The sequence below is a fragment of the Ambystoma mexicanum genome, chromosome 1q (genome assembly GCF_040938575.1).
Source record: "Ambystoma mexicanum isolate Mex_15411 chromosome 1q, UKY_AmexF1_1, whole genome shotgun sequence".
NCBI classification, from domain to species: Eukaryota; Metazoa; Chordata; class Amphibia; order Caudata; family Ambystomatidae; genus Ambystoma; species Ambystoma mexicanum.
This window is the reverse complement of record NC_090922.1, coordinates 114,960,923-114,987,929: the sequence shown is the minus strand read 5'-3', so window position 1 is coordinate 114,987,929 and position 27,007 is coordinate 114,960,923. Positions and strand designations below refer to the sequence as shown.

The following is a 27,007-nucleotide window of genomic DNA, read 5'->3' as shown; positions in this document are numbered from 1 at the left end:
GGTGTGCTAACAGGCACACTGCTCTCATTGGAGTAGAGCGCCAAAGAAGGGAAAGGGGAGGAAATGGGGGCGTGAAAAGTGTTTCACGCCCCCATTCGCACAGGAAAAGTTGCACCAGGACCCGATTTCAGGATTTTGAAAACGAGTCCCGGCAAGAAAAAGGGACCGTAGGCAAAACCCCTGGCGGGGTTTCTAAAATAAAAAAACTCCCGGGATCCAGGGACGTCAATTGATTTCCTCAAACTGTCCCGGGAAAACCCGGACATTTGGTCACCCTAACAAGACCCTTACGTTGTCTCGAGCTTTGTCCTCGATTATGTGGCTGTGTTTGCTTCCCTATACAATGAGCTTGGGCGGAATTTGTTGTTAAGACAATTACATGGTTGTGTTTGCTTCCCTCTACAAGATGCTTGAGAAAATGTGTGGTTAGGCTTTTCTGCGTGCCGAACACAGTAACCTTAACACATGTGCTTGGTGTTAGCCGTATTGCCTCCTGTCACCCTGACATCCAGGGTCCCGTCTTATGCAACTAGAGTGATTTGCAGTCCAAAATAAGTGCTTTCTAGTTGTGCAACTGCATTCAAGACTTCATACTCCATTGGCTTATTCCATTTGTGTGTTCAGTTCCGTTTTTCTTTTCATTTTAATTTTGGGACTTTTAGTCTGGGATGTTCCCATTATAAATCCAGGTTTAGGCGCCACTGAAGGGAAATGCCCGAGATGTGGGAATAACGGTGGGGATTTGATGCACATGCTATGGTCCTGTGAGAAGCTAACAGAGTACTGGGAGAATGTGTGCACTGCGTTGATCGACCTGTCACATGGGAGCCGTGGACATGTCTATTGGGCTTAGTGGGCAAGATGAACCCCATTCACCGTAGGTTCCTTAACTTGGGTCTGTTATTGGCAAAACGCGCTTTATTACTGAGATGGAAAAGGAAGAAACCACCCTCTATAGAGGATTGGTTGAATGATATGTCCTGGGCGAACGACAATGGCCTGCTACCCTCAACACATTGCCCCAAAATATATGGGGGAATTCAAACGATACTTATTTAGCAGAAACAAAGATGAAACTGGAAATGATGCAACGCCACGATGTTTGAACGGCAATTCCTTAAGGTTCGTGTCACATTATACCAATGTACTATGACAAAGAAAAAGTCAATTGTATGGAATGTATTGTTGCTAATCTGTGTACTGTTAAATAAAGTTTTTTTTTTTTTAAATAAAAAATAAATCCAGGTTTACAAGTCTAAGAATGCAAAGAAAAAAACTAAACGTGGCTGCCATCTCCTTATTGGAATTGGGCACGTGCCATGCATGCATTGATGCCAGGGCACAAATCGAGGTCATGCATAGCACGACATACGCCTAATTTTTTGCAAAGGGGCAGATGGCGCTCCCTCTGAGATTTTCAAAGAAATTTTTTTTAAAGTATTTTGCCGGACCCATTTGAAGTCAAAATTGCTGTGGCCGGGCCCAAACCAAGCTGTGCAAGTCCGGATCCCAACTCTCAACAATAAGAATAGCTTGCCATGAAGCTGTAACATGTCCTGTACGCTTTATTTAAATGGGGAAGACAAACTGAAGTGTGCACATTTCACTTTAGGATATGTTCGCTTCCTGTGTCGTCACTTCCATTGCATATGTTAATCGCCCGCCTTTTTTTAAGACTTGTGCCTGGTTGTCGCTGCAGCAAAATCTGAAAGCTGTGATGGGAATACTAACACGTTTGCATTTCAAGCTTTGACTTTAAAGCTACCTCATATAATCAGAGCCGGCCTTAGGGCAGGGCCACCCAGGTGACTGCCTGGGGCGCCATTACCCCCCCACCGCCCCGCCCCCACCACGCCAGCATGGGGCAGTCTTTCATTCCATTCCACCAATAATTCATGTACAGTTACCTATCGGTACCAGATTCACCTGTGATCCTACGAACCTCGGACTGCCTTATGCACACTGTTTCTGTCTGTGTCCTTCTGCAACTAAGTAAGACTGTCTGTAACAGCGCCACGATGCCCAAGGGCTGCCTTGTGCGCTTTATAAATGTAATAAATAAAATAAAACTAAAATAAAGGTCTCCCCATAGCTGGCATGGTGGGAGAAGGCGCTGCAGCCGCTCTATTGAAATTAAATGCGCCCCGCTCTTGGGAGCATCGGCGCCTATTGAATACGTTGGTGCCCCCCTGCATGACCAGGGGCGCGCGGGAGTAGTGCCACTTTTTTCGTTTGCTGCCTGAGGCGCTGCTGTCGCTAAGGCTGGCCCTGTATACGATCAACCAGGATAGACCTACAGGCGATATAATCTGCAAAATGCACTCATCACGTGTTGTGCTTCACTTCGGACCCCACCCAAAAAGCAACTAGGCCCATTGCCGCTATGAACGTAAACAACCACACTCCTTTGTGGCTGGCCAGGAGTGCAACCTTCGCACACGGTTATTCATGTGCCATGCCACAGTGGAAAATATCATCTTTTCTGTACAGTACATTGGGCCTCATTCTACCTTTACCGGTATACAGGCGGCAGAGTCACCAGGATACCGGCAAATGTTGTTACCATTTCCAGCACCCGCATTACGGGTGCCGGAGGGACGGTGTTAATCCCCATTCATGGAGTCTCATAGGAGTCCACGGGGGGATTTACCATCATTATCAACACCGGCATGGCTTTTTTTGCCGGTAGGGCTCCTGGCTTACCTCCCGCGTTTAGCTCACTTTTTCTAGCTCAATCTTGACATTATTCTTCGCAATACCAAAGACACCTTATGAAGGCCTTGGTGAGCACCGCTGTTTCGTAGATCGCATTACCACTTTACCTGAAATATATTGAAGGCAGGGTAGGTAATGGGCTGGAACAAAATGGAGCGAGCTCTGGCAAAGTTTGTCTTGCTGGTGTGCCATTTCGTCTTGAGGACCAAACCCCACAGGGCTGCAAATCCCCAAAACCTACTGTTTCCTCCCTAGATCCACCAGCACTGCAGGCTCCCGAGTGTGGCAGACTTATGAAGAATTGTTGAGCTCCATGCAGAAACAGCCCAAGCCTCCAGTCCTTTTGTTAAGCTGTTCTTTCTTTCTTTCTTTCTTTCTTTCTTTCTTTCTTTCTTTCTTTCTTTCTTTCTTTCTTTCTTTCTTTCTTTCTTTCTTTCTTTCTTTCTTTCATCGGAGGCGTGGGCGGACCCACGCAGGCGCTTCCCCATCCTTAAGGATGATGTGCACCAGACCCACCAATCATTACTTAGCTTACATAAACTCACAACTCCTCCCACCGCCCCGTCTGCCTCACAAAATCCAACATCACACTGCTCCTCCTCCTGCCTCTCACCCCGTCACCTCGCAGCAAAGTCCTCCAACTCAGCTCAACCACACCTAGCACAGTCAACCGAACCCTCATCAATTCTCTCTCTTCAACATGTCTCTCACACCTAAGCAAAAAATGGCCCACAGTCTCAGGCACCCCACACACCGCACAGTCCCTCGACTCACGCTTCCCCACTCAAAACAGACAGTCATTCAGCCTCACATGCCCTATCCTCAACTGATTCAACATCACCTCCCCCCCTCCCCTCATCCCCTCCTCCATTCCAGACTCCGAACATCCACCTTAACGCTTCCCCACTCAAAACAGACAGTCATTCAGCCTCACATGCCCTATCCTCAACTGATTCAGCATCACCTCCCCACCTCCCCCCCTCCCCTCATCCCCTCATCCCCTCCTCCATTCCAGACTCCGAACATCCACCTTAACCGACACTTTTCCACAAACACCAAACATCCACCTGCCCTTCACCCCACTCACCCACCTCTTCTTCTTAATTATCGGAGGCGTGGGTATATATGTCTTGGGATTTACATACTTTTTTGTTGTTAGGGTGTGCTTCGAGACCAGTCGAAATCCAGATAGCCCAACTTGATTTACTTGATGAGAATGGTTTCATGCTGAATTACTATTGGAGACACATTTCAAATATAAAATGTGGTAATTCTTTGTTTCCCAAAATGCTCTTGGCATTTATGCAAATCTCCAGGATTGGGTTCCCTGAATAAATAAGGTGCTGCTCGCTGTGGGCAGTGTCCACATACACCTTAACCCCCCCGGAAGAGGGTGGAGGAGGCACGTGCCAAGAGTACATTGTTCCCATTACCAGCACTGATTGAAGGCCATCTTCAATTTAGGAGAACTTTGAAGACTCATCTTTTCTCAATTTATATTTATAAACCTCCTAGCTATTTCACCATAGTGCCAAGAAGCTACCTCAGTTGTGTCTGTTACTAACTCTGACGTGGGGCAGTAGGATGAGCTTGTAACCGTGCCCGATGCACTTCAACAAATGTAGATCATTATCACTGCAAATAAGACTATCAGTCTTCCGGGTTTTGTTTTGTGGTCTGTGTAATGCTTGTGCTATATTTTCAAATGACCGACAAAAAGAGTAAACAATTGGGTGTTAGGTAAAGGAGGTCATGCTTTGTCAGAGCACACAGAGACGACATAAAAGGACCAACCCGAGCGTGGACAGCCCGCTTCCCTTGCAACTCGATCAAGCGATGAAGCGCAGCAACCAGAATGTATTACATTCTCTGACATCGCCATTCCACGGAGTCCGGGACATAACTGGCTCTGTCTCCCTCGTCCCCTTTGGGCCTCCCATTACTCAGACAAGTGGCCTTTGTCAGGGCTTTAATTGGGGTAAGAAATTGAGGGGGGGGGCTCATTTGGGGGCTTGGCTTGTGGGATGGGTGTGGCCTAAACAAGTACACAAACCATAGTAAGGTACGCAAACAAATATATAAATGCATGTAAGCCTTTATATATTTGTATGCGTACTATGGTTTGTGTAGTATGCAAGCCATCTTTTATAAATATAGAAATATGTAATATATTTCTGTTTATAAAAGATGGCTTGAAAAGTGCGCAAACCATAGTAAGGTACGCACACAAATATATATCATGTATATATTTGAGTCCATACCTTATGGTTTGCGTACTTTTCAAGCCATATTTTTTTAAACATTTCTATGTTTATAAATGATGGCTTGAAAAGTACACAATTCAATCCCTCTTTTATAAAGCTTTGATGATGGACAAACCCCGGGGCGTCTTTGTCCGTGGGCAAAGCTTTATAAAAGATGGCTTGAATTGTGTACTTTTCAAGCCTTCTTTTATAAACACAAAACTATTTCACGGAGTACCCAGGTACGACAAGGGTCAAAGACACCTCGGTAACCTGGGGAGGTACTGGAGGCGGGGGGGGCAAAATGGCTGGCTGGCCCCCGCCCACTTAAAGCACTGGCCTTTCCTATACGAATTTGGTCTATCCCCTTTCTGTAATGACTTGGCAGGCAGAAGAACGATGGTCTGGAGGGTTGCTCAGATTTATTGACAGAGGTTTAATATTAATTCTAAACCTTCCAGCCACCACCTTTTTTGTTTTGTCAATCCGGAAATTGGGACGTTTCCTTGCAGGCCGGTAGTGCTGGGGCAGAGTCAGTTTAATTTTGCGCTTCGTGTGGCGTCAATGAAACCTTACGATTCCTTTACATAGGCCTGTTCAGCAATGTGGGAGGTCTACTCGTACTCTGTGTCCCAGCCTTGTGTGCAGCCGCCATCTTGCCAGACTACAGGGCGCAGTGACACTGAGCCCCAACAGCTGGAAGATGTCCTCTGGTAAAACGGGTTCAAGGAGCAAGCGAGAGCTGCTTCAACTCAGGGATGCTTCTCTCCGCGCTGCCCTTCCTCGACAAGGAGTTCAACAGCCTCAACCTCTGAACAATGGACGCCAGAGACCGGAACAAACGGAGCTGTGTGACATTAGACCGAGCCCCGGCTTCTGAGAAGAGCGCCTGTGGAAAAACATTGGCGGATGGAGAGTGGGTGGTCGATTGAACCCCCCCACGCCCCTACTCTCCTGAACACTAAAAGGTGATTGATCGGTGGGAAGGGCGTGTGGAGTTTTGTCTAAGTCACAAATAGCTTCCTAACTTGTCACGTTTGTTAGTCTTTTCTGAATTAAGCACATTGCTAGAATGCTTCCACGCAGCATTGAAGCACAGAAGGATGTTTTCACTTAGGCCGAGTCACGCGGGACGACAAGACCAAGGTGCATTGCATACTTCCGAGGCGCATAGTCTGGTGCATTGGAAGTAAAGTTTGTGTGGGGCAGTCAGTGGTGTAAAAGTGCATGAATGGAAAGGAAAAAAACATTCTCGTCAAGTCTTTCTTCAGACTGGGCCAGCTACACCAGTCGATTTCTGGGACTCCACTAGGCCCTGAATGAGGCATGTAGCAGGCACATATGGGTTCTAAGATGGCGTTAGGTCCTGCTGGTATTCAAAGGCTCGGTCTGTTTCTAAGACGACAAAAGGCGAGCGCTGAGGTGCATTGGCTTCCCTCGCTGCGGTTCTGGGAGATTGTTCGTATGGCTGGATTTGTGTTGGTAAGTGTGGCTCCAGGGTTGTAATTCTGGCACACAGTATTGGAGTGAATTAGCCAAACAATGTGTGGTTCCAGTGCGCAGACCATGGCCCTGTCCAACCACAGCAGGCAGCACTGCAGTGGGAGGGTCTGACAATGCAGGGAGAATGTTCTGGCCAATGAAGCTCTGTCCTTGCAGAGGTGTGAGGATGTCCTGGGGCGCGGGCATCACGGCTACAGAGAATAGAGCAGCTCATCCCTTCACACTTCATCTGATGCGTCACACAATCAACATTAGTACACGGCGAGGGACAATCGAATTGTAACAATCAATCTGATTGGCCCTCGCAGGGTCGTTGCCAGGCCCACAAAGACTCACCTGTCAAAGTTTGCCATTCCCCATTCCTCTTTCCTCGTTAGGCCACCATGGAAAGGGAGAAGGGACTACGCGTCATTTTTTTTTTATGTCAAGTTGAGAAACAGTTGCAACGCAGTGTCTCAACTTGAGGAAAAAATGCTATTAGTGCCCCGGTACAACAGGCCGGGGTACCAATAGCAGTAGAACCCTTGGAGGGGGGGCAAAGAGGCTATGTTCTAACTATCGCCCCGGGGGCATTACCCTACAGGTAATGCATCCCATACTCGGGTTCTATTGCTTTAATGGAAATAACAGATTGTGTGGATGTGTTCAAAGGCTTGCCTAGCTTGGGGAGGTGATTGTATAATTAAAATAACGCAGGATTCCAGATCAGAATGGTAGGACATGTTTCAAGCTTGGGATATGAAGTGGCAGACCTCAGGAAACGCTTTGGCTGGAGAGCTTGGTGGAGCAGCAGGGCACTTGACCATTCAACACTTGTACTCTTAGCACCTCTTGTTCTGTGCCACCATTCCTGTGGTATTTTAATTTGAGTGAATATTTGAGTGGATGGACCTCATGCCACCTCACAAACTCATACCTTGAGTGGACACTCGGTGCAGAGTTTAATTTTTTTTAAAGTTGATATTTTTCACGGCACTTGTCCAAAAGTGGCCACCATTTCAGGTGCTTCTCATTGTCCTCAGTCTGAACCACTGGTAGTGTGTCAATTTTCTGCTCACAAAAGCGTGGCGGGAAGGCTAGCGAGGAGGATCCACACTTCTATGTTGGATGGGGTTCAGGGGGGGTTTGGCTATTAATCAAGTGTGGGGCCTGAAAGTGTGCGCTAGTGTTTAAGTACATGAGGGTTGGAACAGGTAAGTTACGCATGCGAGCGGATATACAGAACTGAGCAAGTGACGGAATGACTATACGAGTGTGAGTGAGCAAGCGGGCGATGCCGTGCACAGGCTTCTTCACTGTGCACACTTTGCCCCTTTACGATCCTGCTGGGGCCAGTGGTGGGAATGACTCATGCTCCCTTTTAACTCACTCTCCAGATTGAGTGGGTGGTGATGAACTTGTGCATAGTATCAGTTGTGGGCCAAGCCCCATCACTTGGTGGAGTCTGTGGTGAATGCTCCAGATTCACCATGATAATCTTTGGAAGACGGGACCTGTTACCCCCCACGAGCTGTGCTAGTTCCCTGGCTCCTCCCTGTGGGCCATTATCCAAAGGAAGGAACTTACACTGCAAGTACCAGCATGCCTCGGTAGCAACCACGGTAGGGTTATGAGACTCAGTCAGGATCAAAGCTCTCCCCGGTATTATGTTTAAACAACATATGAACTGCAGAGTCGACAGAGATGTTATTCTGCCACCCACAGAGTTTAATGTGTTCACAGCTTGGTGGCGAATCATACAATCACTGGATTCCACGGACTAGCAAAGGCAGTCTAGGCAAAAGTGACACTAGGTCTTACCCGAATCCGGGTTCAACCACATATTCATGGGCCAACTGCCTTAGGCAGAAATGTCAAAGGTGACACCGGTTACTACAGATGCCTTAGAAATCACTCAGTAGCTCACTAAGGGGAGGAACTTAGTAGTCCCATTGGGCAATTCCCAGAAATAGTTCCCCAAAGAGATAGCTAGTAAGAGGAAAGATCATCACTGAATGTAATCAATTCCAGGGAGGGAGATACCAAAGCCCAGCAGGTAACCAATCGGAGTGCACCAGAGCCCCATGGGTGTAAAAGAGGCCGGGTGAAGACATTCAAGGTCTTGGACCCCCAAGGGGAGCAGGCCTAGCTGCTGATGTTACCATGCTGATGGAGGGAGGACTCCTGTAATGGCTGCTGCCTGGAGGGTGGCAGTCCACGTCTGGAGAGTCTGGATGGAGAGCTGCTGCGCGGTTAAGCCCTGCCGCCCAGAGGAGGAAGGCTGACTGGAGGGACCCACAGCCCCTCTCGGCTGCTTGCGGGAGCTGTAAAGCCAAAGCCTGGGGCTTTCCACCCATGACCCCCAGGGGAAAGATAATAAGAGGTATCATCCCCTGGCAGGAGGGGCTGAAGCCTAAGAGAGAGGCTTGCTGTGAATGCTGAATCCAGAACCTATGAGAGGGGCCTACTGTGAGTTCTGTAACCCAAGGCCTAAAAGAGGTCTTTTGTGTATTCTGCAACCTGAGACCAAGGAGATTGACCTTTTGTGAATCCTGCAGCCTTGATACAAAGGAGACCGAGGAAGAAAGAACCCTGATATAAGGGTAGACCTGATTCCTGCAACCCCAGCTCTAGCAGAGAGGGCTGTTCATGCTACAAACTGATGTCATGAGGGAGGCCTACTACGAATCTAGTACTCTTGGGACACAAAGGAAAGAGGAAGAAAGAACCCTGAAACAAGGGGAGACTGAGGATCGAATGTTCAGGAGGGCTGTGATTGGAAAATCTGAGGTGCTGACTGGACCTGTTGTGAATTTTGAGAGATCTAGGAAACAAGTCTGTTTTTTTGTGTTTTTTTGTGTTGCATTTGAATACGAATGGACTTTGAAGAGTAGGGGTTGAACCTTTGCTATGGGCACATCTATGGACCTTTTCTGTTTTTTGCACAGGGTCACCAGGAGGCAAATTAGTCGAGACATTTCCCTTGTCTACATCTTTTGAACATTTCCTTGTAGATTAGGACATGGATTTTGCTAGAATGTTTTGGGTCTTTTGTTCGAGCACAAGTGGAACGCTATAGTATCACAATTGAGCTCCATCCATCCTTCGTTTCATTTAGAAGTCTGTCTTTAGTTGTTGAGCTTTCCCTACTGCCTGTTGGGTAGGTACTTATCTAACCATGACCATACTGTTAAATTAGACACAGTTTTAATTTAATTTGTGGAACTGTAAGTCAAGAGTGATGTGTATCATTGCCTCGAGTTCCCCCACACTCTCTGAATCTTCTGTACTGTTGAAGTATCCGTTCCTGTCCACATTATGCGCAGAGTGAATTGCCTTGCTAAGATCCTTGAGCGTGTTGTGAAAGAGAGGGCTTACTTTGCCTCTACTGACTGGGGAAAACCATGGCCAAGTGGAAGCAGTTCCCCTCCCCTCACAGCATGTACCTGACAATTGGCTTGGGTCCATAACATAAATAAATGCACCCACCATAGAAACTTCGAGTAGGAGTGTGGCTAGGGACGTAATCCATTTTTGAAGATCTCCCGTATTGTCCTAGTCAGGTGTTTGCAGACCAGGGCATGACCAAATCCTTAAATTATTCCCATTGTCAGATGGGCCTAGCAAACCGGTTTAAATTCAGCAAGATCTACTGGCAGAGGTGATATCACATCCACGGAAAGTAATTCAATAAAGAGTTTAAGCATGGACAAAAGGTTAGCTCAGGGGCAACGCGTTTGTCTTGGATGCAAGACAATGCAGCCAACACAGGTTCGAATCCTGCCGCGCAGCGCTGGAATCCAATCTCTGGTATTAAGCGCCTTATAAAAGAACAATTATAATAACAACTATTTATAGTTCTAGCAATAGATTACTACTAAAATAATTGAAAAGAAATGTGGGACCAAAACAAAACTAATTTCATGACCATATTTTAACTCGAGTCAAAAAGAACAGTAAAATTAATGAATCAAAACATTTTGGGGCACGTTTGTGTCCATCATAAAGCTTCAGCATGCCAGGCTCCTCCTCACTCCAGCCTCATGGCCGAGAGAAAAGTCAAGCGGCACCGTCCAACAGCTAATGAACGCTACCTGCACATTTTTACTTGAGATGTTGGCCAAGGACCTCTCTATTTTGGTACTTGCGATGATGCTGAAACACTTCTGAATTCAGGAATTGTAGATGTACTCACAGGTCTGGCCCTGGCATACTCGAGTCTTTCCAATCGCTCCTCCTATAGATTCTTGGCACCTAAAGGCCCAGCGAGAATTTTCCGTCCTCTTCCTGTTCCATCTGGAGCGGGGTTCTGAGCAACTAAATGACAGCCGCAGACCGCTTAGATTGGTCTGGAAAGCTGCCGCCATCTTCGTGCTCACCACAGTCTGCAACCAGGGGCTTCCAGGCAGGGTATCTACAGTTCTGGCCAGGTGGGATTCAAGTCCGGCAGAGCCAACCCTGCCACAGCTCCTGAAAGACCAGCACAATTGCGACTTTTTGAAACGCTAAAACATAACTTGACGCTGCACATGGAGAAAAACACCATCTCCGATTCTTTATCATTTTCACCAAAGGTGCTATAAATTCTTTCCTCTCTACATTGCCCACTTACACATAAAACTGGCTCTCCGATGGGGTAACTTTCGAAGCCACCAGTCCATTTAAAGGCAATTGCCCACTTTTACAGTTGTGTGACGTATCCCAAATCTTGTGGGAGTTGTTTAGAGGTGAAGCAGCTAACATGGCTCATTTCATTTAACCAACATGGCTTCATGCCCGAATCTTGTGGCACGAGTCTCGCCAAGCTCTTTCCTACATCCAAGCTTTTGATCCTTGTGGCGGAGAACAAGGCCTAGTCCTCCCACTGGAATGGTGACCAAACTGCACTTACCCCAGTCTCAACCGACCGGTTGCACTTGATCCTCCCTCCCCTCCCTGTGACCCTCTGTGCACTTGCTCGCTCCGTACGCACCACGCCTGAAGATTGTATGCTGTTCTCCCTTGTCTTCACCCCTTAATTGCACTTTTAAAACTGCAGAATATTTGCCAGGCCTATTTGCCATTCTCCCAAACTGTTGAATGTATTTTTTACTCACTTACTCTGCTTGTGCAGACTATTATCGTCTCAGAATTTCAAGGGCTCTGAGTGACTGCTTTTTCCCCCATGCTCCCACCCTCCTTGAGCGCTTTTAAACACTTTCCTCTGTATAGGCTCTATATAAATAAACAACACTATACCATCCCACCAAGTTGGTTTTGGCTTTCCAGGAATGAGTGGCCAAGCTTGGATTCGTACCAGGGACTCAGGAAGGCTAATGCGTCCTCCCACAGGAAGACAATCTGCATCCAAATGGACCAAACGTTGCTGGCTTGCAGTACTACGGTCATGACTCTCTCTGATGTAAATGATCACACTTTGAGAACCCTACTCTCACCATTTAGGAAAAGGTAAACATTCTAACCCTGTTCACCCTGAATCTAATAGATGTTCTCATAATAACATGTGTACAACTCTGCCATTGTCATAGAAATTTAGATAGCTTTACTATTTTGTGATATTTGCCTCCTAACTTGTTTGCCAATAGGTTTAAACAGGGGTGTGGGAGCCCCTCTGCTGAAAACGAACATGGGTCAATTACCCTGTTCTGTGAAATTTCTATAATCAGGAGGGTCTACAACCACGTTTCAGGTCACTGCACCCTTCATAGAGGAGAAATATCCATTTGCAGATCAGTTTGGTCCCATCCACATGGGCAGCCCAGCAAAATGCTAGGCAATTCTCCTCTGAAAAAGAGTACCGGCAGCAACCCCCCAGACAAGTGTTTCGGCCTTGTTGGGCCTCTTCAGTGAGGCGAGGCAGAACCTCTCTAAGGTTGAATGAGCAAGTGGTGACTATAGATCCAGGTGTTTTCTTGGGGCTCAGCAGCATATGGCATTTCAAAGAGGGACCTGGAGAGGATAACTGTAAACCCTCTGAGAGAGGCGCCCTTGTGATCGCCTCTGTTTGGCTGATCCTGTTTTAAACTAGACTGGCCTAAATGTAGAATACCAAAGAGGAAAATCTCAAAAGGCCTTGTTAGCACCCTGACCACGCTTCCTCCTACGAAGGCTTGCAGCAGCAGGGGAGGCTTTCCATGCATTTCAAGGAAAGAAATCGGGGAATTGGAAAAAAAAAATCGTGCTGTTTCAAATTTAAAAAAACAAAGCATGTAGAGTGCAGATATAATCGAAACGGGCTCCCGAGGCAGGGTTACTGCTACCTATAGGATTTTGCCTGGGCTACTGCCTAGAAAGTGCTAAAATATCAATCTCTGATCAAACTGGTCATGCAACGCCATCTTCCATTCTGCTCCTGATTGAGTAATGAGCTCGGTTTGGTGCTGTTGATCAGCACCCATTCTTCATTAGGGGGGGATTGGGAGCCAAAGAAGGCCCTGGAAATAATGTTCACAGTGGCCCCGTATTACACATTTTCAGCAAGCCCAACCGTTTATCTTTGAGAACATTTGAAAATGAAAGAGGTTACCACACAAGAGAGGCCCAGAGTGCAGTGGCCTGCCAGGAAATCTCCAGTTGCCCATTGGCTTGTCCAGCCCTGTCCTTATACTTCATTTCTTCTTTCAAAAAGCGTTGTCATATGTAAATGCGAAGTTTATTTCAGTCTAAAAATGTTGTCATCCTTTTTGGCGCTTTCCTGTGGTGTCCTTCACTTCTTGGTCCACATTTAGCCGCTGCTTTTCACTATCCCGCTTGGTACTATCAGCTACTTTAGACAGTGGATCTAATTTTCTTGTGGATGATTCTCAAATATTGTTCTTGCTGGCTTGCAGATTTATTTACTTGAAACCACAGAAAATATTAATTATTTAGACGCCACGTTTTATTTTTTTATCAATTTAAAATGGCAGGAGTTTTATTCTCTGGGTTAAGGAGAAGGGAGAATATTTTAAAGTAATTAGGTTACTTTTATTCTGGAAAGTATAGTGTATATATTATAAACAGTGCTTTTCCTGAAAATGTGCTGCACATTAAATAATTATAACGTTTTTTTGATTGTGTTGTATTTAATCATTACCTCTGCTTTTATGGATTGCTATAATTTGAAATAAAGCCATTTTGACTAATTGAAAATGTTGCATTTCCAATCAATAACCAATATGTGCTGAAAGTAATACAAAATGAAGTTGATACAATGGAAGGGATAATGTATTAAATACTGTAACTTACACATTTTTCATTTTCAAAAGACAGTGAATGCAAAGAAGGGGGAGGTGGGAACAGGGAGTAATTTAAAAAATGTTTACACAAAGGCTGACATGCGGTGGGGTAGGGTACACATCAAAGCAAGTAGTTCGAACCTACAAACTTGAAAAGAGGGGTACGAGGCAGGGAAATGTCATAGAAACTTAATACAGCACTAATCATGCAGCAACTATCACAATTAACAACCACAATGGCGTATTAATATCGTGAAACCAAAAAAAAAACATTGGGTGGAAGGTTGTGAATTAATCTGAATGACTGGCATTGCTCTGGGCAACCTTCCACACCACCGTTTTTAGCCCGTCTGCACCATTGCCAAAGGGTCCAGCCATATGGAAATCAGTCAGGTACTGCCACCATTGGGAACAGCACCGCCTGAGCTGCTAGGCCAGGTCCCCTCTGCACGGAAACCCAAGCAACCCCAGACATAATTCGGCCTTGTTGGGCCTCATCAGTGAGGTGCAGCTTGGTTTCCTATGGCGCAGCGGCTAAGGGCCCCACGTCTGGGCATTCCCTCTCTCACATAGGGAGACAAACTTAAACCAAAAAAGTGATGGATGGATGGATGGAAGGTTTTGAATGAATCTGACCCACTAGCTTTGCCCTGGGCAACCTTCCACACCACCGTTTTTTAGGCTGTCTGCGCCATTGCAAAAGGGGTCCAGTTATATGCAAATTAGCCAGGTAATGCCCCCATTAATATCATGGCCTTGTGTAGAGAAGTGTAAGCTGTCATTTCATGCTACTGTTGCCATTAATGACTCAAATCAAGCGTATGTTAGGAAAACGGATAGAGCAGTGGACATCTACATTTGGCCCACTTACAAGCAATAGTAATTGGCATGAAACGATTATGACCGAAGAAGGAATCAATATTTGTTTATTTTATTTTTAAGTTTTATAATCCGCAGAGGTGCCGTTTCAAAGCACCTGTGGGAAACAAAACATCTGGTACAATACAGAGGTCTGACTTCTGTACAAGGAAGAGGAAGCGTGGGATGAGGTTACACGCCCGGTTAGTCTGCTTAGTCACAGTCTGTCTCAGATCCCTGAGTGGACAGTTGTGTTAAATAGTGTGGTTGAGACTTTTGCTAAGGCACCGCTGGTTGTCAAAATTCTGGTGTTTGCAGGTTATTCATATTACAACAAACCTAAATCAAATAGACGTAGGAACAAGTAAGTGAACGTTTGCAGGGCCAACGCAGACACGCTCAAGGTTATCTGCTAATGGCGAAATGCGGATGTGGTACGGAAGTGCTAGTCATAAGGTACTCGTGCGGTTGCGCCAGAAATAGTAGTCCGAGGGGCAAGGGAAGGTTATTTGGTTAATGTGTGCAGGCATGTCTGCTCTAGATCATCTCTCCAGATTTTCAGATTGCTTTGGAACCTCCTGAGGGTATATCCTGTTTTCAGGGTCATGGGGAGATTGGCTCACAATTTCGGACAGAGTACTGCAAAGGATCTCCCCCTGTCTTTCTTTTCAACTTGGCTGTAGCTAGATTGAGAACCTTTGATGACCTCAGACGTCTTGTCAGTACATTTTTGTTATGTAAAGTTTCCAGATATGTATAAACCAGTTATGGAGGATTTAGAAAGCAATACAGTTGATTTTGTGTGTTTTTCTCTTGGCAACAGGGAACCAGTTGATGTTTAAGAAACTAATCGCATCACTAAGAGTAATCCGTTCTGGCAATCTATGCAACAATTCACTGTAGGCCTCATCACAGAGTCATTTTCAATGAAATCTTGTTAATACTGACTTGGAGACAAACGCGTGTGATTGGAAGAGCGCCTCAGGCATACAATTCCAGGTAGGGCAGTAATGGTCATTGGGCCGGCTCTCGGCAGATCCGAGATCCGGCACCATATATGGAGCCGGATCTCGGGATCCGGCCAGAGTCAGCCGTAAAAAAAAAAAAAAAGAAAAAGCACCCTTGATGGCAGAATTGCACTTTACCGCGGCTTTTTTTTTTTTTTTTTTTTAAGTATTCCAGCATTGCTGGATGTCCACTACGAGCCCCGTCCCCTCTAGACCAGGCCCCCTCGGGTACCGCCCCCCTAAACTTCTCCCCCACCCCGGCCCTTGTGTTGTGAGATCCCACACCACATATTTTCCATTTCCACCACTGAGGTAGGGCGACCTAATATTCATGCACAGAAGAGTGTGGCTGTGATAGGAGACGCTTTGAAGAAAGACCACCACCATGAGTGTAATGGCACTGCGTGTGCACCCTTCTAGTTAGTAGGCATCGTCGTAATGGCCGATTGCAGAAAATCTAGGAACTACCTACCGTTTAGGGGAAAGGTGCCCAGGTAAGTCACTGATTTTAATAGCACCCGTCCTAAGTACACTTCCCCTGCAATTGGGAGTATGTGTAATCAAAGGGACCAATTTCAGATCGGCACTGCCAACACTTCGGGGATTGTATGAGTCAAAGTGAGTTTTGACTGGGACCATAAGAGACTGTAAAGAAGCCAGTATAAGATCGGAACCCCACAACATCCTCACGATTACTGAACCACATCTTTTCCCAAAATAAACTCTCCCTATTAACCTTCTGACATAATGAATCCCACTGTTGCTTAATGAAATGAGATATCTCAAGTGTTATACAAACTTAAGATGCCAAATGATCTGTAGACAAACATCTGAATAAATGGGAGGTGGGCACTGCACCTACACAGGACTATCAAAGTTTGTGGACCAGTATTTATCTTGGTATGTCAGAGGATTTGAGACTTTGGTAGCTTGTAGAATTCTGTGAGCGATGCAAAGGATTTGATGTTTGCATTTTTTAATCACATCCTTATCTTGTGGTGATCACTGTAGATCCAAGTAATCCATTTTACCGGGTCTTGGTTCAATGCAATTCTTCTAATCCCCCAAAGTGATGTACTGCCATATTGCGTAATATTACTATTAATAGCTTTATCAAAATGAAGACGCAGTTCCCAGTTGCGCAGATTGTGCACTGTGCAGCTAAGGAACGAGCTATATGGCCCATTGAAAGTTATCGGTCATAATGAAAAGAACATCCGAGACTCCACTACCAGCCATTCTATGCATTGCTAACTGTCATGGGGGGCGGGGGGTTACCTTAAAGGCGCTGGTCTAACCAACAACTCCTCATGATGATGTCTGAACTCTAGTAATTGGCAGACCACCCTCGCCCACCATCCGGTGACCTTCTAGCCTTCGTTATCACCAATAAAAACCTAGACTTTTCCCTTCTCCAAAAACATGCTTATATATTTGAGTTGTTCGTAGAAGTCTATAGGGACCAAAATGGGCAATAAGAGCTAAGTTTATAGTTGACGTGTCAAAAACATCCGCAAAACTTTAAACATATCCCACCATCTAAGATGAAAGGAAGACCCTCTTTCAACATATCCCACCATCTAAGATGAAGGGAAGACCCTCTTTCATCAGAAGCATTAATTCAGTCAAGAATGTTCTTGGTGTTTTAACGAAATTGTGTCTTTCTTCCATTTTAATCACAAAGAATACTCCGAGATATTTAATATTAATGGGACACCATTGAAGGACAGTAGGTTGTGCCATGTCTCGAGTATGGATTGCTTTGTTTGTATTGAGCAAATAGCCTGTGACTAGGCGGTATCGGTGGATAATGCATAGTATTTAGTGAGCAGATATTTCAGGCCCGAGATATAATGCAAAACGTCATCAGCATTTGCTGAGAGTTTAAGTTTGGTTTCTGCTACATCAGTGCCACATAAACAACTAATGGAGAAGGAGGAACGGGGGGGAGGGGGACGGACAGTCCTGGCTTGGACCTATAGTAAAGTCGAAATAAGGTCAAATCATCCTATTAACAAAAAGTGTGTGAGAAATAGCAGAGCAAAGTTGAAGGTTTTCTTTGCTCTGAATAGGGACCAAGCAACCCTGTCAAAGGCCTTCTCTGTGTCCAGTGACATGAGATTGTGTATACTGTTTGGGCAAAATGTGAACATAGCTACTTTTAACTGAATACATTTACTCGCCTAGACCCCCACAGGTGCGATTAGTGAATAGGTCCCCTGTACGGGCATCCAGTAGGACACAGGCCATTGCGTTGGAAACATAAGACTTAAAAACAAGTGCCTACCATATTCTGTACTAGGGAGCGTTGAAGGTTTCTGCCTGTGGCACCTCACAAAACATTGAAATACATAAATGTCACAATTACGTCTGAAATGTAGCGCTAGAGTTTACAGCACAGGCCTGCAATGTGTGGTAGGGGACCGCCACTAAGCTACATGTGCCCAGCCGAAGGCCTTTAACAAAGGCGAGGGTCACCTGGCATACAAATGCAGCCCCATGGCAAGGGCTCTGCCACTATTGGAGCTTATGCAGGGGGGGGCACGGGGAGCCTTCCTGGGACACAAGTTGTCCACGTCTCCATGAGTACACATCACAACAGGAAGCTTCAAATGCAGCCTTTACAGGTGCTTGGAGCCTCCATTCCAAGCTTTTTGATTGGCTAGAGACCTGGAAGCTTGGAGAAGAACAAGGCAGACACATAAAATGCTGCCTTTTGTAGGTGGTCAGAGCCTGGCTCTGTGGAAACAGGTGTTGCTCATCTAAGGGCAACTAAGCATGCGCTAATAATCTTGTAAACATATATAAATGCTGTCTTGTGTAACGTTTGTGTTTTTCAATATTAGTAAAGTGTGACTCGCATTTTTTTTCTGTGGATTGCTTCCACTTGTTTCCTTTTTAGTATAAATGTTCTGTGACAAATTCTGACTGGAATCAGACAGCTGATCTGTACATGATTGCACGTGAGGTTAACTACTCGTCTTCGTTCTTCCTACAGAGGACTTGGAGTTGATCCTACTCGAGGGAGAAAGCAAAGTGCGGGCAAAGCGGGCCCTTCCGAAGGGAGAATCCTGGGGACCTTACAAAGGGAATTTCCAGAGCAAGCCTGGCTCCCCAGGTCCTGCCGAAATGGTAAGAAGCTCTTTGAGCCGAGTGTGGTTCTATCTGGGTGTTTGCGCTGTTCAGTTTGAGGAGCGCGGCCTATACCACAAGAGGTGTCCTAGTATCAACAGCACACTGACCTGAACCTTTCCAAGCTCCAACAGACCACTGTCACAATAGATAACTAGAGAATAGGAAGTGCCAAACTCAATTCCACACCGGAAGGAAAGGTTCAAACATACCTATCACTCCATACAAATACTATGCTACAGCTGGATTCGCGCCACACCGTCAAACACCACAGCAAGACGGCCTATAAGGAATCCGCAACAACCCCACCCACAGGGATACAGCTCAAACGAAACCAGAAGTATCAGAATCAAGGTACAGACCCCACTAACCCAACCTTCAAATCGTTGCATAATGAACCCACATCAAACTCTCACAACCATTTCTCTCACAGCATCTGCATGCACTTTACCACACCGCATCAACAACACATAAACTGCACCTACAGCACACGAGGTCTCGCCCGATCCGATGCTTGCACCAAAGCCCAGCACTCTGTGTATACTGAGCTGAAGCCGCCAACAGCACACCACCTCTCCCACTCTCCTACTCCCGCTCCAACCAACTAACCCTACCTGCCCTCCTTTTTTACAGATCCGCCACAGCACCTGGGGACCAATTCTGTTGGTGACAGTGCACTATATAAGTACCTTTTAACATAACATCTAGGACCTGTCCCCTCTTTCTCCTTGATAGCATCCATATATATATATATATACGCTAGCATCCACTCCCTCCTAACACTAGCCACATCCTACCTCTGTGGTCCGCTTGTTCCCACAACCATCCCTGTTGACCAGTCTTGCCCTGTTTTATGCTACATTCCCCTCATCCTGCTACCAGTCTCTTTGTTGTGCTAACAAGTTTTGTGGTCTCCTCCAACTTTATTCTCGGGGGATTGTGTATAGTGTGATTCTGTTCCCCGATTGCTGGAGTCTGCATCCTGGGAAGCCAATTTGGAATGCTCAGGAGATTGCTCTGCGAATCCCCGAGTGCAGCCCTCCACGTGTGCCACACTGCGCATGCGCAATGCACGTTGCCGGCGCTCACTTGTCGTATGGCTCAAGATGAGGGGATTCCTTTTGGATCAAGACGAGGGGGGGGGGTTCATTTTTAATGGCGGCCACCAGTACCAGTACTAACTGTTTGGGGGGGCATAGGGGCAGTTCACCATGGTGACCCCTACATTTATTCGTATTGCTTGTCAACCATGGGGGAGAACCGGGAGCCCGGCGTGTGGGGCCACACATAGGACGTGCCTGTGAAAAGGTTTTGTTGGCCATGAAGGGATGGCACATGAACAGCGGTAGACCTCTTCCACGACAGAATGTGACTGCAATAGTGGCAGTGCCAATCGGAATGGTTCCTCTGGGTAGCTTACTCGGTGCTAGCAATACACGTCTGCAGATAAAGGTTAACAGGACTCTTTGTGAGGGTCCCCCTCCCTTTCACAGAATGCGTTCTTTAGCTTAAGCTCCGACTGTGAAATAAAACCAGGCCTCGTGTCTAATCGCCTGCTTCTGCCTTTCCAAGTCTATATCCGATTGCCTCCAAATAACAATTATTACCAATGCTGTTGTTGTTAACATTCATATTGTTGTGTTATTATTCATAGCTATTATTCTTCATATTATTATGTAGGTGATTATCCTTGCACTTTTTTTCATGAATCACTGTGCTCCTCAGTGCAAATGTGCACAACTGCCAAGGACGTCAATTTGCCAAAATGCCAGGACAGCAGCAATATTTCACACAATTACTTCAACTACAAGGGCTTGGACAAGGCAATGACAATCTGGACAGCAAAGTTCTGCGAAAATAACTTCCTTTATTATCATATATCCATCACAATATCACCATATCAAGTGGTCTGCATGGAAGGCGGGGGGCTGGTCCAAGGCATGTATAGGAATGTAAAGTGCAAGGTGCAATTCAATTAAACGAACAATGCAAGTTCATAGTAAATCACCCACCCTACCTGCAATCCCTCTATAATTGCAGATACCAAGGGATGCTAAAACTTCAGACAGCAATTAACCATAAAAATGCAATATCATTTGGACTCTGCTCACTTGTCTTAGAAAACCTACAATAAATACAGTCTACTGTCGCAGGGGGTAGCAGACGTGACACCACCCACCTGATGACGGCACAAGAAGCATCCTTACTTGACCCATGACCCCAGTATCCCTTGAAATTATGCCAGTGGCATTCCAAATGTAAAACAAAACCTGCAATAAGTGTGCTATGAATAAAATAACGCTTAAGCAGATACGTCTATTTCAGTATCCAACCATATATCATTGGTGGTGCTGCCTTCAATGTATCATGGGGTCCATCGTGGTATGCAATGGGCGCACCCAGTTGAATCATCATCGGCCAGTTGCAATTCCTTCTTATGCCAATGAAGCCACATATGCCCAGTTATTGCCACCTTATGCCAGTTAATGCCTCAGATGCCAAATGACCATAGTATGAATCCAACTGCACATTGCCCAGGCCCTGCTATAACATGAACTAGGCACCCTCCTATACTGAAGTATTGCCATCCTATGCCGGCTTAAGCCTCAGACCCCTTGCATTGCCATGCATGAATAAAAGGCGCTGCTTCACAATCATCCACGCAGTGCCCGTACAGCCTTAGTCATGGCATATGCAAGGTGTAGCCTTGGATACCCTAGTCTGCCCATCCTGTCTCAATTGGAGATTTCTTTGTCCAGGCACAGCCATGTGTCACTGAGCATCTAATGCCTCCCACCCCCTCAGCTGTGGCAGATTTGAGATAAAGGGCCTGTATGCCAGCAGGTGAAAAGGTGGCACGAGGCGCGTGTAGGGTTTGGGGTGATTGGATTGTGGGTGTGTCAGTGGCACATTTGAATGGTAAACGGTTTGTTTTTGTCTGGTGCTAGCTGAATTCACTCCCTTCTAGGGGATCTCAGTTTGAGTTTTTAAGGGGACCCAGGACTGGAAGGGATGTATCCAGGATGCTGGGTCACGTGGAGATGCAGGGGTTCGAGCCCAGGTTTCTTGGTTTCACTGTCTCCAGTTTCTCCAGTGAACCCATCTCCTTTCGTCCCATTTTTAGTTTTCCACCAACATACCAAGATTTCTGAATTTTTTTCTTTTATGAACAGAACCCGTTATTGGTGTTTAATCAAGTGAATTTGCAAAGCACCAACCCATATTGAAAATCAATGAACGATGGATGGATATCTTTATTGAAATGGGCTGCCTAACACCAGTGTGTTTTTTTTTTTTTTAATCTTGTTTTCTTTAAAGCCCTACTCCACATAGCATTTCCATTTTCTAGCACTGCAACGAAATCGTCTTAATGTTATCCAGATTAATGGTACTCGGTGTATAAACATTTGATCAATCAAAAGCTGTGTGGATCCTGCTGGTAGTAATACCTGTGATGAGCTGCAAGATGAGCGAACATAAACGCTCGTAGCAGGCACTGAACACACTGAGCTTTCTCCGTCCATTTCTGTACAATTGACCATAATAGAGGGCCATTTTTGAAATTGTGTGAGATGTTTAGTTTTCGTATGTCAATGGCCAAAGCGAACACCCATGAGGGCACTGGAGGCGGATCCCCTCCGCCGGTCGTCTTCATTTGCAACAGGTGACTGGGACCACACCGTTTCATGTTCGTGATTAATTTTAGTCCAATTGTCTTTTTAACTAAGCAGCACATCACCGTTTGGCATATGTGTGCGTGCGTGTGGATTTGCGGAGGGTAACGGGTCAGGGGGTCACAGAGACGTTGCCAGGGGTGCCAAGGCATAGGGGCCACTGTTACCCCTACTTGGTGTCCATGATAACTGGATCTTCTGCTTCCTCTGATTCTGAAGTGAACATCTTCAAAATAAAAGCTCAGAGGCTGCTGCCACCTGTACATTTATAATGTAGTGGTACATTCCAGTGACCGCGCTCTGCCTTTTCTTAAACTCACCAGAACAATGGAAAGGCTGAGTATTAATCCGCAAAGGGTAACCTGTTCAGTGGAAATTGCCTTGAATCTGTGGACAGGAAAGGTTTGACAGTGGCAATAAAGCAAGTCGTGTTGGGCCGGAAGCAGGAAGTCACAGTCGGGCCGGTGGGGCCTGCTGTAGAGAAGCAGGCTGCCTCTCGCGCCAAACGCATACAGGAACTGCTTCTAGATGCCCGGGCCTGCTTTATTTGTAGTCTTCTTTGGAGATCCGGCTCCACAACTGGTGCCGGATCTCGGATCCGGCAAGAACCGGCCCGATGACCAGCACTGGGTGCGCCACAAGTCCAATATTATCAGCTGTGGCCTCGCTGCAACTCAGGGCTTTCCAGGAGTGTTGGACAACGACTCCCATGATCCTTCACCACAGACTGCTGGCTAGGGCTGATTGCACGTGCACTCCCAAGCATCCACGGGGTCACGGGTTGCAGGCCCCGGGCCTGGTCTACAGGCTCGGATTCTGGGAGGGTGCGTTGGCCCCTCCGGTATGGGACCGAGCCTGGACATTCATTTCCTCGCGCCGGGTCGGATGTGCAGATCAACGCCCGTCGCTGCAAGACCGCCTCCATTTTGCGTTTCCATCTTGGCAACTTGTGTACTCCTTTTTAATGTTTCATTATCAAATATTCTGATGCTTGGCAAAAAAAAAAACTGTGATTTGACGGTGCTCGTACAAGCTGTGAATTGTCTATAAAACACTATGTTCACGGGTTCAAATCCCTTTCACCCCGGACTCCACCCTTAAACTTACAACAGTCGATACACTGAGTACCATTAAAATGGATAATAGCGCCTGTTTATTTATTTATGCGATTTGTATAGTGTGCCGCACCTGGGCGCTGTTCTTTGTTAGTACAGTAATTACAAGATTACACAATTGTGTTTTTCAATCACAAAAAGTAAACTAGCAAACGCTGTCACCATGCAAATATATCCGTTTATTTACAAACTAAGCCAGACAAATATGCTTTATGCTGTGTACTTTGCCGTTCCGGGATGTGTTTATTTTTTCTGCGTGCCTGCTTTTATCCAATGACTACTGGAGTTATTACTGCCTTCTCTGGTGTTTGGAGTTCCTTTGGGTCTCCAGATGTTTTGGACTACAACTTCCATCATCCATAGCCAGTAACGTCAATGGTGTGGGATGATGGGAGGCGTAGTCTAAAACATTGGAGAGCCACATGTGGCAGGTCTAGAATTAGGAAGAGTGTTGTGTATTAATATCCCTGCAGAATGTTAAGAAGCCTGCAAAGGGCGTGTACACACGAGTTGCACAGGAGCAACGTCCCCTGTCTTTTCCTCTGGGTTCACATTGGAGACGGTCTCCAGGCTGCCATCTGTCGTCACAAAGGTGTTTGTTTTGTATGCGTCTCGTAGCAATCCATCAGCAGCCAAACTGCTGTGAAAGTCCGGACTCCCAGCATTGACGTCATCGCAGAGTATTATGGCATCCCCGCTCCTCTGCGGTGACGTCGCACACATCCAGTCTCGTGCGTTATTGACACACGAAATGGCGACCGGCTCCACCGCCGATGCCGTGCAACGCATCCCCAGTGCCACTGCCGCATTCTGGCTTATTTTAAACGCATATTCTGTGGTTTCATCAGCAAAGATGTCAAAGTGGTCAATAAATTACATCGTCGTGGGGAGATCGAGATGTGTCGAAGATGTCGGGGACGGGGATAGACGAGATAGGTGGCGGGATAGAAGTAAGTTATGAGGGGATCTATCATGAAATCTCCCGTGAGCTAACTCACCACTTTATAACCAGCGGGGATGAAATCACGCAGAACCCACCAAAGTATAAAGAGAAAGGATTGTGTCATGGCTCAACCCGCCGCTTACTCCAGCGTTGCCCAGCAAGACAGGGAGCAAGCAACTATTTGAAAAAGGACCGCCCTCTTTACCAAACCCGCCACCCGCGAGCGCCGTGCACTCAAAACCTGGAGGGACTCATCAATGTTATGGAGAGTTTTTATAAAAGCACGAAGAACACCTTCCAGCGAGAGAGTCGAATAGGCGATTTCAGCCGAGAAGCCGCGCGTGCCACAGAAGAGATGCAAAATGGAGGTGGCGAGGATGGCTGGGCGGGGACTGGGAGGGTTCCAGTGGAGTGGGGCGAGAAGGAGACAGGTGGGGAAGTGACTGGGGAGCAGAGGGAATGAGCGGGGGGTTACAGCGAGATGCGGGCCGTCAGGTAGTGGCAGGAGGGAAGGTAGACCAGGAAGAGGAATTGGAAGGGAGCAGTCCTGCTGGGAGACTCATCCAGCTTCAAGGCACTAGGTAGAGGAGGCGGAGGAGGATCCGGTAGGTGGAAGAGGGAGGGCGTTGCAAAGCCGAGGACCTTATTGAGGAGGGGGCTTCAGTGAGCACTCTAGCATCTCTCTCAGATGTCACTCAGGACAACTTGGCGGAGACTATCCCTGTAATTGCCAGCGGCCCATCTCCAAAGCTCTATTTTTCGGATTCTCTCAGCCATGGTGAGGCCATGGGCAGCTTTCTAAGGCACTGCATTGGCCTGGCTGCAGTGGCGCACCCTGTATTGCTTCTCTGGCTCTTGGTTCGGGTTCCAGAGACAATCCACCTCCTGCATGTGGTCCGCCGCGGTGCGATGCTGGCAGGTGGTGCTGCGGGCGTCGCAGAGAAATCCGTGCCATGTGTTGGGCGCCGCTCCGGCCTAACTGGCGCCCCAACTAGAACTTGCCCCCCCTCCCCTCTGCCTGCTCCATAGTTGCATTGGCCCAGGCCTACCGCCAGCCTTAAGGTTAAAGTGGGGCACGCTGGAAGGAAAGAAAAACAGGCGGTGCCATTCATGGCCGGCGCTACTATCTGCTCAGAATGAAATTCCCGATTAACCCCTTATCGGCCCCCTTGTGGGGGGCTTTATCTCTCCTTCGGCGCCATATGTCCAGACACTCGGCCCAGATGATTGATCCCCAGAAGATAGGCCCGGCTCTCCGATCCTTCATTTATTCTCTAAATATTTTTGTGAGCGTTTTCAGCAGTTCCCTTATCGAGCGGCAGCCTGATGGTGTCCAACCCGCCCTTCCTATCTCTGGCCCGCCGAGCAGAGGGAGGGAGGAATCTTGAGCTTTCTCCAAGATAGTGTCTATCGTCCTCTGGTGCATTTTGCTCTGTAATGGGGCGCGCTTTTGCCTCGCCCCCGCAGCCGGCATAAGCATGGCGCGGTTGGGTGGCGCAACCTTTTGAGTTGACAGGACGGGTGAAAACACTGGATTTTGAGGTCTCTGGGTGAGTGCCCATTAAAGTGCCTCTCGGCAGAATAGCTCAGGGGCAATGTGCTCGCCTTGGATGCAAGACGACGCTGAGCAACACAGGTTCGATCCCTGGGTCCGCCCTTAGAAACCTCTGGGTATTAAGTGTGTTATAAATAACCTATCATATCATATCAAAGCCTATGGATAGGCAAGAGGATTGGTGTGTGGGGGGAGGGTCCAGCTCCCAAGCGGCTGACACCCGCCAAAAGCATGGGAGTTGAGCGCCACACTGCCTGGGTAGGGATGGGATGATGGAAGAGCTACAGAGAGTACCTAATTGGCCTAGAAAGCCCCACAGGAAAAGGTTCCGCTGGGCGGTCATTGCTTGAAGCTTTTATGGAAGCGGAGTGCCCCTGATCTGTTCTAACCAAGCTGCCGGGAGGCCTCAACGCGCACTCAATGGCTGGAGATCAAACGCCTAGAACATCAATCTGACGCCTAAGGAGCCTCGGTGGCGCCGTACACTTTGATGGAGTCCCAGAATTTGGAAGGCACTCTCGCTTCTAGTGAACTTTAAAGGTTCTATACACTTTCAGGTATCCCAACACTTCAAAGGGCACTCGCAACACTAGGGAACTTCACAGGTTCTCCAAACACCCATGCGTTCTTACAAAACTGTCCCTTTCAGTGTTTGTGAACATAAGGGGACATGAGGTATCCTCTCGCTGCTAGTGAACTTCCAAGGGTTCGGGGAATTGTATGTTCCCTCGCACCTTATACGACGGGGACTCAGTGGCCTTGAAGTGATACTGACACTGTGGACGGCCGCCTTCTTCCTCACCAGCCTCAGTGGCTTCATAGAAGTCCATGCAATGTTTCATTTCGGGCGACAGGCCCTTCTAGGCAGTTTCCGGGCTTCAGGCACCTTTGCTGCTGCACATTGCACTCCTGAGCACATTTCATTGGCTTCATACAGGCACAGTTTCCTGGGCAACCTTACTATCACCCCAAATCTAGTGCTGTCTCACACTCAGGGCGCCCTATGAACTTTAAGGGAGTCGCATAGCCACTAGCATTGGCGAGCCATTTTTATGAAAGGTGAGCA

The 27,007-nt window shown here is 47.0% G+C and overlaps 1 protein-coding gene across 2 annotated transcripts in view; it reads left to right on the top strand.

The window, feature by feature from the left end:
* ZFPM1 (zinc finger protein, FOG family member 1) overlaps positions 1-27,007 on the top strand; it is a 438,530-nt gene that overhangs the window by 305,291 nt on the left and 106,232 nt on the right. For both annotated transcript variants that reach the window (XM_069636098.1, XM_069636091.1), the window contains exon 4: positions 18,521-18,654. In XM_069636098.1, coding sequence (XP_069492199.1) covers positions 18,521-18,654 — 134 coding nt within the window. The remainder of the gene's footprint in view (positions 1-18,520; positions 18,655-27,007) is intronic.